This window comes from Peromyscus maniculatus, chromosome 17, assembly GCF_049852395.1.
Source record: "Peromyscus maniculatus bairdii isolate BWxNUB_F1_BW_parent chromosome 17, HU_Pman_BW_mat_3.1, whole genome shotgun sequence".
Classification (NCBI taxonomy): Eukaryota; Metazoa; Chordata; class Mammalia; order Rodentia; family Cricetidae; genus Peromyscus; species Peromyscus maniculatus.
Genome location: NC_134868.1, coordinates 6,888,674 through 6,904,202, shown reverse-complemented (window position 1 = coordinate 6,904,202; position 15,529 = coordinate 6,888,674). Strand labels below are relative to the sequence as shown.

The 15,529-nt window shown below is 41.1% G+C and overlaps 1 protein-coding gene across 5 annotated transcripts in view; it reads right to left on the bottom strand.

The window, feature by feature from the left end:
- Psd3 (pleckstrin and Sec7 domain containing 3) overlaps positions 1 to 15,529 on the bottom strand; it is a 539,468-nt gene that overhangs the window by 312,135 nt on the left and 211,804 nt on the right. For all 5 annotated transcript variants that reach the window (XM_076553255.1, XM_076553257.1, XM_076553256.1 and 2 more), the window contains one exon: positions 14,602 to 14,710. In XM_076553255.1, the coding sequence (XP_076409370.1) occupies positions 14,602 to 14,710 (109 nt within the window). The remainder of the gene's footprint in view (positions 1 to 14,601; positions 14,711 to 15,529) is intronic.

The following is a 15,529-nucleotide window of genomic DNA, read 5'->3' as shown; positions in this document are numbered from 1 at the left end:
AACAGTTTTCCTCCCAACACCCCTACCAACATATCCTCAGAAACATGGTCCAGACAGTCTCCTCATTGAGGATGCTTTCCTTCCAGTCTACCCAGTATGTGCCTTCAAAAGACTGCCACATGCCCCTGCCTTTATTTCCGCAGGAATCTTACTGTGTTACAGCCATCATGGTACTTATCTGCTACTCCAACCAGACGGTATACTCATCTCTCTCCAGTTTAGCAACTACAGGTAATGATTCACTGCATGCTCACTAAGATAAGGTTTTCCACTGTGGTGACAAAACACTATGACAAAAAAAAAAAAAAAAAAAAAAAAGCAAGTTGGGAAGGAAAGGGCTTATTTGGCTTGTACTTCCAGATCATAGTCCATCACTAGAGTAAGTCAGAACAGGACCTCAAGCAGGGCTTGAACCTGGAGGAGTTGATGCAGAGGCCATGGAGGTGCTGCTTACTGGCTTGCTTCCCCTGGCTTGCTCAGTCTGCTTTCTTATAGAACCCAGAACCACCAGCCCAATGAATGGCACCACCCACCATGGGCTGGACCCCTCCTCTACTGATCACTAATTGAGAAAATGCCTTACAGCTGGATCTCATCGGGACATTCCCTCAGCTGAGACTCCTTCCTCAGATGACTAGCTTGTGTCAAGATGGCACAAGGACATTTAGGAGATCTGATACCTGCCACTAATGAAAGCCCAGGCCTCTAAATGATTTGTCCAAGGTCTGTTTTCCACATACCAGCATTTCCCCATAAAGGCATCCCAATAGAACAGAGAGCTGGGGAGTGCCCGCCATGTTCATGCCTGGGCTTACAGCAACATCACAGGCTTCCTGTTTCACTAACCGTCAACTCCTCCAGCCTCAAAACCCCACCCATGCGGTCTCCTCTAAACTAGAAAATGGTCCATGCTGGCCTGCGCCCTTGTCTGCTTCCCACCATCAATTCTTGAGACCTCACTACCAGCTGGAGAGGACACCCAAATCCCCCCAATACTTTCTTTAATCTGCTAACAGGCAACTGAAGAGAACCCTGAAACTACCATTGCTACAATTTCCTTAATTCTCCTCTCTAAAATAGACTTGCCACCCCCTTTTTCTAGCAGCTGCCCTTTTCTAATGATTCCCAAATAACCCTACAATAAATCTGTAACTTCTCTGCACATGTGCCCAGCTTTTTAGGTCACAGTCCTCAGAGCTGAACTGGTGTAACAGGAGCCAGGCGATCTCCTAGTGGTGTGTGTTACACCATCTCCAACACGGTGATTGGACTCATAGAGAAAATCCAACCAAGCAGGAGTTACCATGACTCCGCTTTATCTCAGAAATCCCTTACCACTAGCTCTCATGTCCTTAGAAAGGGGCCTGGTCTCTCCTTGTTCACAGTGAGACTACCTAGATCTGCACATCTTCGGAGTTCATTACCGTAGCATACAGAATCGGAGTTACTGGAGAGACTTAGAAGAACTTGAGTTTTTAACAAGCATAAGAAGCATCCAAGGTGTCTACAGTACTTCTGCTTGAAAGCAGAACATGCCAAGACCAGGGCAGGGCGGTACTTCCACAAAAGGAAGCAGATGCCTTTATCCAGCGCTTCCAGTGTACCTTGATATGAAGAACAGTACTTTCCAAGTGTTCTCTGAAGTGCAAAAGCCCCCAGGGCTCCCTCAGTGATTGCTGAATTAGTGCTCCTTAGGAGGCCACAGCCATGATTTTCAAAACTTCCTTGGGTCAATTCCATATCACTTATTCCTTTTTAAGAACTGAGATGTCTAAAAAGCAAGTTTCAACTTTTTAAAAATAGCAAATGGATTGCAACAATCCTTTATCTTGAAACAAAATTCATAAACAATGTAACAGCCCAAAGGTAAAATTCAAAATAATCATTATAATCTTTTAAATATAGTGCAAAGGAAAAACAAAACCTTAGCTGCCATTAATTACATGACTGTTGAAGTTAGTGAGACACTAATTTGTCCCTAAATGGACAATCACCCTGCAAACAAGGCAGGAGCTGAGAGGGATCCGCGTGCATTGAACCACGACTCGGGAACCTTCGCTCTGCCTTCTGAGGGATGATATTTCAACTTCATGACCAGCTTTTAGTAAATCTCCAAAATCAAAACCAAAGTCTAATCTTCCATTGGTGTGTTTGGTAGTTAGGTCTTGGAAAACCTTTATTAAAGATCCTTCACAGAAGTGCTTATATAATATATCCTAAGTACAAAAAATTAGAAACACATTGTTCCTACACCAAATGAATGTTCACTACATTAAAGTGCAGAGCATATGAAACAACTATTTCCAGTACTGTCCCATCCCACCCACTACAGAATCTGGAAATCTTGACCTCCACAAATTAATGGTTGGCCAAGGCAGATCCACATATCATATGTGGTCCTAACTCATATACAGTTTCAGGGAAAGGGAGCTCTTTAAGAGAAAGAAAAGCAGTATGGTATGCTCCTTACCATCTTTAAAGCCTTATGTACTCATTAGATTCAAGAAAATCTATCCTGGAATGCTACTTTAGATGGCAAAGAGTGACTTCCTGGAATGCTACTTTGGATGGCAAAGAGTGACTTCCTTGAAATTATAACCACAAACCTGGGCATAAGTGCTAAGACTTTAATGCTGGCCATAATGAGGCCAAATGCCTACTGGTACAGAGGCACAGGGTGAGACCACTGAGGGGTGATGACTGGGGACCTGGTTTTTACAGGCATCAGGGCAGTGATAACCCAGCTGAGTGACACGCAGTTTCAACCTCATCACCAGGAGCTTCAGAATTTATTTTTAACATGAAACTTCCCACAGTTAAAAAGCTCAGCCTGTTCTCCCCCAAGTGGATCAAATCAAGCATAAATGAAAGATGTCAATATGTAATCTCGGCTTTGCAAAATAAAAGTGGAAAGATGCATAAAAACAAAAGGAAATTCAAGATTAGATAGCTCATCAAGGAACGAGGGAGACACTGCTAACCACCCTTTCTAAAACAGATTCAATAATTAAAATAGTCCTTCAGGATTCTACACTCCAGGATGTACTCTAGCACATCCTAACAGCATCCAAAGAGCTGTATAAGTCAGTAAGAGACTATCTCCTCAACATAAAAAATGGGCAAACAAGGAAATCATTTAAAATCAATCATAAATTGTTAGTAAGCACATGAAAAAAAGTTTGGTGTTAATTTTATTTGGTGCAGCAAATTTCCGAGGATAAAAATATCTTGGTTCTAACTGACCTATAATATCCCAATGTTTTTGCAAGGTTGATCTAATTCTACCCTCCAGAAAAATTTAAATATGTCTTATCAGATTGTGTGTGTGTGTGTGTGTGTGTGTGTGTGTGTGTGTGTGTGTTCTCATTATGTTGCCCAAACTGATTTGAACTATTGGAATCAATTACTTTGCCTCAGTCTCCCGAGTAACCAGATTACAAACCTAAGTCATCGCCCCTGGCTCCTCAGCTTTTCAATGCAGACAGGACATGACAAAAGGTGGGGGGGGGGGGTAAAGGCGAAGGAAAGGGGCATAGGGGAGGGGAAAGCAGAGCTTGGGGTCTTGTCCTACACTGTAACCCTAGCACTTACTGCTCGAAGCGGGAGTTTTATGAGTCCAAAGATCACCTGGACCACAGTGAGACACTACCAGAAGAAGGAAAGAAGGGAGGGAAGGGAGAAAAAGAAATCAGGGCCAGCTATGTATCTGAATCTTTAAGGTTGCTTTTCTAGCATGCACTAGGCCCTCTAACCACAGCAGCAGCACACAAGTCAAATAAGGAAGCAATACAAAAATGAGCTTCAGTCTAAAAGACAGAAAAAATGCTGTACTGCAAAGTAGGAACAAGACGTAAGCTTTTAACATGCCCTCCAAATTGTGTCTACAACACTCCATAGTTATCTCTTTATGTGGAGCACCAAGTAGTTCCAATCAGGCAGCTGGGGCTACTGGGGGAAGAGCTCGATCTGCAGATGTGTGGGTCAGTGTTGGGGGAGGGGGCTCATCACATGAACCACCCCCCGAAACAGGAGGTTGACAGTCACTCTCCAGCTCACTTGACCAAGCCAAAAGCAGATGAAACTGCAGCCTGAGGAAGAGCAGGGTCTGAGTCCAGATGCAGTAATGGAGACCATCTGTCCATTTAATAAGTAATCCTGAGCACGTCTATCATATGACTGTATATAATAATATAAAGACATTTCTGCTGTCCATACGGATAGAAAGAAGTCTGGGTAGAGGAAAGAACAAGCTAAATGAAATGTTCCAAAGACAGTCTTACTAAAAGACTCGCCACAAAATTATAAACTGACTCCAATCTGTGGTGGAGACAAGAAAATAAATCAACAGAAAACCTTATAATTAGTGGATTTTTCATTCATTCCTTTGTATGTCTGTGGTTTCTAGGCCAAATCATGTTTCTCTTAAAAGTACTGACTCAGCTTTCACAGACCCTACAGCTACATGCAAAGATTAGAATAAGGACTGATCTGTGCCCTCAAGGGCTACAATGCTAATTTGTGTTTGTTCGCTGCTGTTGCTGTTTCTTGTTATGTCTCAGTTTCACCTTTTATTTTGTGTACACCGAGTAGGGGCCACCCAATCAGTAATGTGCTAGCATGTCCCCTCCATCATCAAGAGGTACCTAGCCACACAACAAACAAACCAAAACATAAACCCTCAACCATGGGCTCGTAAGACAGCTCGGTGTGTTACTAAGGCATTTGCCAGCAGTCCAATGACCTGAGTTTGACCTCTGGAACCCACAGGGTAGAAGGAGAAAGCCTACTTCCTAGCATATCATCCTATGGTCTACACACACCGCCATTACCACCACACCACCAAGTGTTGTCTGTTTATTTGTTAATTCAAACGGGACCACAGACCTAGAAATAAGAGAACTACAAACCTTGAAAGAAAACACTGGCTAAAACCTACTTACTCTGGAGGAAGCAAACAGGTATTACACTAAAAGTGTAAGTAAGAAATAAGATAAAATTTGATTTTATTACATTATGATTAAAAATTTCATGCTACAAATGATACTATCAAGAAAAGAACCATCTTCAAATCACATATCTGATAGGAAACTTGTATACAGAATATTTAAAGAGCTCTTACAACTCAAAAGTGGAAGACTGATAAGCCATGTTAAAAACAGAAAAAGGATCTGAATGGACATTTCTCCAAAGACAGCAAATAGTAAGCTAGCAGGCACATTAAAAGACATCTGATATTATTAATGGGATGAAAATCCACTGGAGAACAAAGCCAGTTCTCTAGTGGTACTCTATAGGAAGTATCTAGAAAATGTAAGCCTACAGAAGACAAGAAGTAAGTGTGTGTGGTTGTCTGGAGAACTGTTACTAGTGTGGTCATTTCTTTTTGAGAGGAAAAATGCCCTAATCTACCTACAATCATGGACACATAATTCTATGAACAGGCTAACACTGAATTTTACATTTTAAATAGGAGGCTAGGCCGGGCGGTGGTGGCGCACGCCTTTAATCCCAGCACTTGGGAAGCAGAGGCAGGCGGATCTCTGTGAGTTCGAGGCCAGCCTGGACTACCAAGTGAGTTCCAGGAAAGGCGCAAAGCTACACAGAGAAACCCTGTCTCGAAAAACCAAAAAAAAAAAAATAAATAAAAAAAATAAAATAAAAAAATAAATAGGAGGCTTTACATTATATATAAATTTTATCTCAATAAAATAGGCAATCCTACCTTTTCCACATAAAATAGGCAACTCTACCTTTTCTACATAAAACAATTACTCTCTTCTGGATCACTATGACATACAGGGACAGAAGTTTGCCTTTTTCCTCTATGGCAGTGGTTCTCAACCTGTGGGTCACAACCCCAATGATAAGCTTGAACGACCCTTTCACAGGAGTAGAATATCAGATATCCTGCATATCATATATTTACATTGATTCATAACAGCAGTGAAATAGTTATGAAGTAACAATGAAAAGATTTTATGGTTGGGGATCATCACAACACGAGGAACTGTATTAAAGGGTTGCAGCATTAGGAAGGTTGCTCTAGAGTGAATTTAAAAGGTAACACATAACCAAACATAGGCTCATTCCAATCACTGATGAGACACATCAGAAGTCAAAACCCCTAACACACCCAGCAGGCACACTTACCCTAAAGGGAGGAATACAGGGAAGCTGAGAACCCAGCACCAGCGTTACCTACATCTGATACAGGTCATGGAACATGTGCCATCACTGATTAACAGAAAAGTAACCCACATATCAGCTGCCCATTATGGCCCCACCACTGCCCTGTTCTGCTACCCAGAGGCTTGCCTGCACAGGGATCTCCACATGACTGTGTCTGAAGCCTACCCCGGGCCAGTCTACACATTTTTTTTTTCTATTCTGCCTCACAAAGATTCATCCCAGTCCTAGTCTGTAAAAAGGACATTCCACACATTTAGAAAAACCTCATCTACAGATAAACCTTAAGTTACACATACCAGTAATGAAACAAATTGTAGTAACATCTAAGGTAAAACAGGAACTTCCAAGAGAAGTACCAAAATTTAATGAAATAGAATTGACCTGGGAGGAAGCATAAATTCAGGAAATTTTGGGTAATCTTAGAAAATAAATTCCAATCAATTCTTTGGAAATTCAAAATGATGTATCTATGGAAGAACAGGCTGCAATGAAGATATCCTGCATATCATTATTTACATCGATTCATAACAGTAGTGCAATAGTTATGAAGAAAAGTGACTAAAATTATAAATACAATTACCAAAACAGAAAAGTTTTAGGAAGAATGTCAAGTGATAGTTTAAAATTGGAATGAAAAACTAAGAGGCACAGAAAATAAATGCAATCCACCTATTATCTGTGTAATAAGAACCTCAGGCCAGGTGGTGGTGGTGCATGCTGGGATTACCAGCACTCAGGAGGCAGAGGCAGGCAGATCTCTGCGAGTTCGAGGCCAGCCTGGTCTACAGAGTGAGATCCAGGAAAGGCTCCAAAACTACACAGAGAAACCCTGTCTTGAAAAGAACAAAGCAAAACAAAACAAAAACAAACAAACAAACAACAACAAAAAGGACCTCAGAAGTTGCTAGGAAGTGGTGGTACAAGCCTTTATTCCTTGCACTCAGGAGGCAGAGGCAGGTGGATCTCTGAGTTCCAGGTCAGCCTAGGCTACAAAACAAGTTACAAGTTCTAGGACAGCCTGTTACACAGAGAAACCCTGTCTCAACAAAAACAAAACCCAAACAAACAACCTCAGAAGTAACAGTAACAATTACGAAATAAGTAGAGTGAAAATAGCTGAAAAATAATTGAATAAACATCTCCAGAGGTAAGACTCCTCCTCCTCCTCCTCCTCCTCCTCCTCCTCCTCCTCCTCCTCCTCCTCCTCCTCCTCCTCCTCCTCCTCCTGACTATAGGGCAGAGCAAAGATGCCTGGACAGTGATCAGAAAGAATGAGCAGATGATACACAAGGAGCAAATATCAGGATCTTGCCAGCACCAAGGGACCAAGGACTTTGAAGGCAGGACTTCAGAACTGGTGAGCTAAGATCAATTCCCGAGGAGAAAGCAGTTAAGCATAGGAACAAAATATCCAGACATCAGACACACGACTTTCGAAATTTTACCAATCTAGTCCTTCTGAAGTACATGGGTGCACATGTGCATGCAGTGCTCGCTTGCTCGCTCGCTCGCTCACTCTCCACACACACACACACACACACACACACACACACACACACACACACACACACACACACACACACACACACACACACAAGACTGAGGCATGAGATCCAAGCAGTGAACCTACTCAGGATTAAGTTTAAGTCTACAGAGAACCGTTGTGTAATGGCCTAGAAAAATTTTAGTACAAATTAAAGCATCAGGTTAGATTGAGAAGCATATCTCCTAGAGGAAAACAGATTCCTCCTACAAATACCATAGTAAAAATATAATAAAGCAACAACCAATCAGTACATCTAACAAAACACTGCTCCACTCCCCAGGTTCCTTCCAGTGCTCTGGGGCGTTCTACCTTTAGGGGCCAGCAGAGGGCGCACACATAGGCTCTACTTCTCTTCTGCTTCAGGTGCAACTACACACACTACTTGGATTTGGCAGTTCTCAAGTACAAGTGGCAAGTTCAAATGTTCAGAGTCAGCCTGTATTAAAAGTACAAAAGTCTTTGCTATTGTTATAATATCAAATATAGATGCCACAAGTCTGGTAAGAGTAAAGACAGATCCCAGAAGGTTCTCATGGAAGGAAAGCTGGAGAAGAAGCAGAGACCACGCATCCTCATTCCACGACATCATGAGCAGACTGCTCAGTCACCTCACAAGTGAAGTTTTACACACTCATACTCAAAAATACAAGCAAAAGAACTCTCTCTCTCTCTCTCTCTCTCTCTCTCTCTCTCTCTCTCTCATCATATACATCTGTTTTAGAATGACTATAAGCCATTTTTAAAATTTTATATTAAAGAATGAGTAAGTAGTATCTATGAGACAACTGCCAGCCATGTTTATAAAAGCAAACGTGAGCACAGGAAGAAGAACAAAACGGTGAAGCTATGGCGCAGACTCACTGCCAGGGATGGAGCCTTGGCTGAGGCTGGCGAGAAAGGGCTCCCAGAAAGTGTGAGAAAGAGCTAAAGACCACTGTGTTAGCAGTGGTGCCCTAAGAGATGGGGAGGGCCAGGAGCTGACCCTCCTGATTTCTTTTGTATCATTTAGTCAAGACTCCATTTCTCAGACATACATACACATTGTCTTAGAAGTAAAAATCTAAAATTCACATTATACTTAAGATAAAATACATTATTTTTAAATAAAAATAAATCTCTACCATATAACAGACTTAAAGTGATTAGCCCATTTCCCTAATTAAATTTGGCAATGAGAATATATACACCAGAATACTCTTTCTGTTAGGCAGTTTGAGAAATGGGGATTTTCATTAGTTAAGGTCTAAAACTATCTTACTAGATATGGTGGATCCGGCCTGGAATCCAAACACTCGGGAGGATAAGGCAGGAGGACAGTCAGTTCCTGAAATTTGTGATAAGAGTCTGCTCCCCCACACCCCCATACAAAAACAAATGGTCAATAAATAAATTCGTAAAACAGAAAACAAAAACGACCGCTGAGGCCTGGAACAACATGTGTGCAGAGTAGTGAGCAGTCATCTGTTACTGACAACTGAACAAATAGGCATACACTCGGATACGGAACATGGAAATATAAATGATATCAGAGGTAAAAGTGAAAGTGAACAAAGTCTGCTTGGAATGAGGGGTCTTCTTTCTTCCTTCTTTCTCTCCTGTTCACCTTCCTACGGTATCACTTGAGGCAATGAGATCAGAAACGAGATGATCAGGCTCTAGGTCAGAAACCGAATACAACCCTGTCTCAGTTTCATTGCTGTTGCTGTGGTAAAAATACACTGACCAAAAGTAACACAGCAGAGAGGGGCTATCTGCCTTTCAATAGTCCCAGGTTCTGTGTAGTCCATCACTGCAGGAGAGCCAAGGCAGGAACCGGAAGCCACTGGTTACATCTACATTCAAGGGCACAAAGAATTGAATTCATGCATGCTTACTGCTCAATTTTTCTACTCATAGAGTTCAAGGCCCAACCATAAGATGGCGCTGCGCACACTCAGAATGAGTCTGTCCGCCTCAGTTGACCAAATCAGAAAAATCTTTCACAGGCATGCCCACAGGCCTAGACAATCCGTCATTGGGCCTCTCTTCCCAAATGTATCAATTTAACAATTAAACTAACCACAAACCAAATAATCTTATACCTAATACCCCATTGGGTTTTCCCCCCACTTTACTATCTGTATTTTTTTTGTAAACCTTTTTAATGATTTATTTTTATTTCATATGCATTGATGTTTTGCCTGCATGTGTGTCTGTATGAGGGCATCATATCCCCTGGAACAGGAGTTACAGAGAGTTGTGAGGTACCACGTAGGTGCTGGGAATTGAACCCAGGTCCTTTGGAAGAACAGCCAGTGTTCTTAACCACTGAGCCATCTCTCTAGCCCACTATTTGTATTTTTAAATTTACAGACTGTTTCCTAAGCACATGCATATCTTCCTCAAATGCTCTTACTTTATGTTAATGGTTTTCCCCATTTTATCCTTACAGAAAACTATTTTATAGTTTTATAACAGTCAATGGCTCTCACTCTTTGGGTCTTGATATCTGTGTTGTAAATGCTGACTCTCCTTCCCATAAAGGTTCCTTGCTTTGTGCAGATGATACTAATTGTGAGCTCGTCATTTAAGGAATTATTTGTTACCACAGGGTAATTTTGCATAACATTTTACCATCCTAAAACTAGTTTTATGTCACTCTCTAATTGCAGACTCCTGTTGGTGCCCTCTCCCAACTTTGGGCTTCAGTACTACCTAATACCCCATTTTCCCCTACATTCAGAACTCTGGGGAAATTGGTATGTCAAGCTACAGCCCCATATAACAGCTTCTAGGTAATGTACAATTTTGCTAGTCATAATTTCCATGAACAGTGTCCAACTTTGCATAAATTCCATGTTAGTTTCTTGTCTTGAAGCTGGTGGGCACCTAAATTGTTCTTATTGGAGGGGAAAAAAAGTCCTCTCGTAGGCCCACTGATGGACGGGCCCCTGCTTTCCTCTGAGTTTGGTTTCTTCTTTGTCCAGCACAAGGGATTCCTTTCTTTCAAGCTCTCCTATGTACTCAGGGTCTGTTGTTTTCTCCTGTTCTGTATCAACTCAATCCAGCATGCTGCAGGAAGTCTCTGGTATATTCCATACTTTAGAGGGCGTTATAGTAACAGGAACCACTATATATTTCTTTAAGTTTGGATACTCCATACTATTAACTCAACTCTACAACCCTAAGGAAATTACAAGTTTGGGTACAATTACCAGAAATATGAGATGTTGACAATAGGAGATACAAGGTGACAAGTCAAGGACATTAAAAATATCATTTAATCATTTAACAGGATTAGTAGTGTGAGGGTCTGAGAAGGGAGACCCCAGACTCAAATGGTATGCAAGCATAAAGAGCATTTATTTATGAAATAGAAATAGCCAGCATGCAGGGGTCAATCGTCCACACAAAATGGCAATGACGACCCTGGACAAAGGCACGCACGCCCTTTTAACAAGGAACTTGGGGAATTCTAAGCATGGTGAGCTACTCTTTGTTCTAATTGGTCAGTCAAGGAGCAGTTACATGGGGCACATGTTGACAGGACAGAGCTAGTCATATATGGTTAGTAACAGCCATGTCCTGTAACTTTGGGCCCCCTTAGCCTTATAAGGCCAGGTTTGAAACTATTTAGCTGATTGGCTAAACTTGGCTGGGGACTTCCTGGATTCAGGCTTAGGTCACTTTCTACAATTGAGTTGCTCTCTGTCTAAGATGGAATCGCATTCCTGCTCCTTCAAGTAGAAAATAGATCTTCGTATTTTATCATTATAATGAAAAATGTTTCTAAAATTCTGTTATTTCTATATATATTTATAATATAATATTTAGGGCTGGAGAGATGGCTTAGCTGTTAAAGGCTAAGCCCACAGCCAAAAATATAATACAATATTTATAGCACTATATTTTAAATTATAATAATGATTTCAAAGGACTTATAAAATATTAGCCTTTAACTGGTATAGTCTTAAGACTATAAAATTAAACATTTCTCTTCCCCTTTCCATTTTATTCTTTGGTTCTACAGTTTGGACTTAAATTTTCAATCATGTTCTTAGATGGCTTAAAAATAAGGATCTCAAAAAAAGGGAAAGGAGGGAGGGAGGGAGTGAAGGAGAGAGAGAGGGAGGGAGGGAGGAAGGAAGGAAGGGAGGGAGGGAGGGAGGGAGGGCCAAAGCATGCCTCTGACCCAGAAACTTGTGTGTGATTCTTTCAAGAGCTTGTCTTCTAGTTTTCAAGGTCAAATCTCAGGGACCTATAGAAGAGACTCCAGCATAAATAGTATATTAAGCCGGGTGTTGGTGGCGCACGCCTTTAATCCCAGCACTTGGGAGGCAGAGGCAGGCGGATCTCTGTGAGTTCGAGGCCAGCCTGGGCTACCAAGTGAGTTCCAGGAAAGGCGCAAAGCTACATAGAGAAACCCTGTCTCGAAAAACCATAAAAAAAAATAGTATATTAAATCAAAGTCAATTAGTATTAAAGAAGAAATGACAAGTTTTGAAAAATACCCGAGTCTACCTACTACTTGGATATTCATTTCCTTATTTCAGTCATTTCTTATTTTTTAAAAAACATAAACTCTAATGTGCTTGGCTTCCCAGACAGCAAAACAAACGGGCAGGTTGTAAACATTTCCATAAAAGTGGGTATAAATTTGAATTTCTCTTGGGTAAACATTGAGGAATAAAATGGCCAGGTGGTACAAAAAGTGTATGTTTTACTTAACTGCTTTTTAAATATTCCACACACGATTTTTAAATATTTCCCATAACTGTATGTAAGAGACCCAGCAGATGCACATTCTTGCCAATTCACTTTTGACACAGAAAATGCTGCATGTTGTTTACATAGTTAAGTAAAAATTGTGCTTCATCGGAGTAAAAAAGTGAAAAGAGCACAAAACCACATTGTGGTGTGGTGATATATTATGTCCCCCAATATATTGTGCATCCTAATAAACTTATTTGGGGTCAGAGGACAGAAGAGCCACTAGATAAACATAGAAGCCAGAAAATGGCGGCACACACACCTTTAATCCTATCACTTGGAAGGCAGAGATCCATCCAGATCATTGTGAGTTCAAAGCCATACTGGAAACAGCCAGGCATGGTGACTCACACCTTTAATCCCAGGAAGTGATGGCAGGAAGCAGAAAGGTATATAAGGCGTGAAAACCAGGAACTAGAGCTGGTTAAGCTTTTAGGCTTTTAAGCAGCAGTTCAGCTGAGATCCATTTGGATGAGGACTCAAAGTCTTCCAGTCTGAGGAAACAGGATCAGCCGAGGAATTGGTGAGGTAAGGAAGCTGTGGCTTGTTCTGCTTCTCTGATCTTCCAGATTCACCCCAATACCCGGTTCCAGGTTTGTTTTTATTAATAAGACATTTTAAGATTTACGTTACATTGTGGCATTCAAAGAGTTTCAAACTGTATTAAGGTGATTATCAAGTTAGAAACTGTAACAAAAATGATGGTCTTAAGTCACGACACTGCTTTGTACTGCATCTAAACATTTCTGATTATTGAAATATTAATTAATATTCACTTTAAGACAAAAAGAATGAAGGGAATATGCATGCATCGACTTCTTGGAAATCTTAAAATGTTCTATAATCCCAACCAACGTGCCAACCTAAAACAGAGTTACTTGTTTTGTTTTCAACCAAACACCAGCCACATCCGGTCAAATTCCTTATACGTGTAAAACAGATACCAAGGCTTAGATAATGATATGGGTGGAAACAGTAATGATGATCGTTCTAAATGTCACCGCTGAAGATCAGGAATACGGACATGAGGACATGCTCTTCACCCTCATCGGGACAACAAACAAAACCAGAAGCACTTGCTACGTACCAACCATGACTCTGGGACCTTTGCAAATCACATCTAAATCCTCCAAATAACTGAGACACGTCACTGTAATCCCTTTTTTACAGATCAGGAAATTGAAGTTGGGTAATTTACACAATGCCACAAAGGTTGTGCGTGACAAGCCCAGGATTCAAACTAACTCAGTAAGTCTAACTCCGAAGCACACTCTCTCGGCCTTTCAGTCCTCCCAAAGGCCAGTGTCTCCCTTCACCTCCAGTCTCCCCCAGACACAGATAAGTACCCTGAAACTCTACAAAAGGTGTGTTTACGCCTTCTTTTAGGAAAATGTACTCATAAATGCAATGCTTCAGTGGACTGAAAGCTTGAGCTTGGCGTCGGGCACTATGGATTAACGTACTAGACCTGTTGTGAGTAATTATAATTGGAAGGAAGTTATTTAAGATTCCACCTCTTGAGAATGGGGATAACAGCAGCAATTTATGGAATTTCCATGAAGATCAAATAAGATACCGCATTTGAAGCACATTGTATAGCGCTGACATGCTAAGTGATCAAGTAAGTTAGTCAACAGAATTACTGATATTAACTGATATTGTACTTGTTCTAAGCTGTTTTGAAGAGAGTTGCTTCTAATTTTAGAATGTGACAGTTAGATTGAACAAACAGTGTTTCAAATGAAAGCTCTCCTAAGATTACAGTGTCTGAAAATTTTGTGGAATTGCTTCTCCATAATATAACACTGGAGCCAAAAATAAAGTGTAGGTATATAGAACAATGGTAGAGGTAGACAATAAAATCTTAATGAGAATTAGTTAACTCTTGAAATTTGAAGTATCATAAGCTGAACATTCTTCAAAGAACATGACTTGAGATTACTGAGAGCAAGCTTTCAGCCAATTCTAGTCTTGGGAAGGCTGCTCTAGGCAACAGCTGGAGCACATCGGCTTCACAGGGGTAGCGGAAGTGATGTAGTACTCAGAAGCACTGTGCTTACATAAAAGATATGTGCAGCACTTATTTACCTGCAAGAGTAATGTTGAGAAACACTTACTAGTATCTGGAGTTTTCTCTTCTGACTTCCCAAATAAAAATTCGTACTTTGCCTTGGCAACACTCTGGGAATGTGCTGACGCATTGTTAACCCAAACGAATGTCTCTGCCTGCAGAATGAGAACCAAATAAAGACAGCATTACAACAAAGCATAACAAATAATAATAAAACAAATTACCCACGAAGGGGATGATTAAACCATTGTGATGCATAATCACTCAAAATGAAACGAGAAAAATCAGAATACAATCTGGATACACGATTTCAGCAGTGGGCCCCAGACAAAACATAGTCTACACATGCTATCCATGGGAGAAGAGAACACACGCAAAGCCTGCCATGACCATGCAGCCGGGTTAGGACAAACAGTTCTAAAAAGTTTATGTGGCTGGGGAGAGCTCAGTTAGTAGTGTGCTTGCCATATAACGTAAATACCTGAGTCCAATATCTAGAATTTGGGTTTGAAAAAAAAAAAAAAAAAAGCAGGTGCTAGAGGCAGGAGTTTGTAATCCCAGCCCGGGGAAGGCTGGCTGGCCAGCCTTGCCTACTCAGTGAGCTCCAGAACAATGAGACCCTGTTTCCAAGTGACTGGCTCCTGAGGAATTGGCACCAAGGATGGACCCCTGGCTTTCACATCCACACTCACATACTCACATACATTCACCCACATGAACAGGCTCTCGCATGCATACACTCACAGTAAGTTTATGTTTCTTTTTAGCTATTAAAAAGCTATTTTACAAGCTGGACTTGGTGGCATAAAGATCCCAGCACTCGGGAGGCAAAGGCAGGTAGATCTCCAAGTTGGAGCCAGCCTGGTCTACAAAGTAAGTGCCAGGACAGCCAGGGCTATTACACAGAGAAACACTGCCCCACAAAAACAAAACAAAACAAAACAAACAAAAACTATTTGCTTATGTTATTTTTC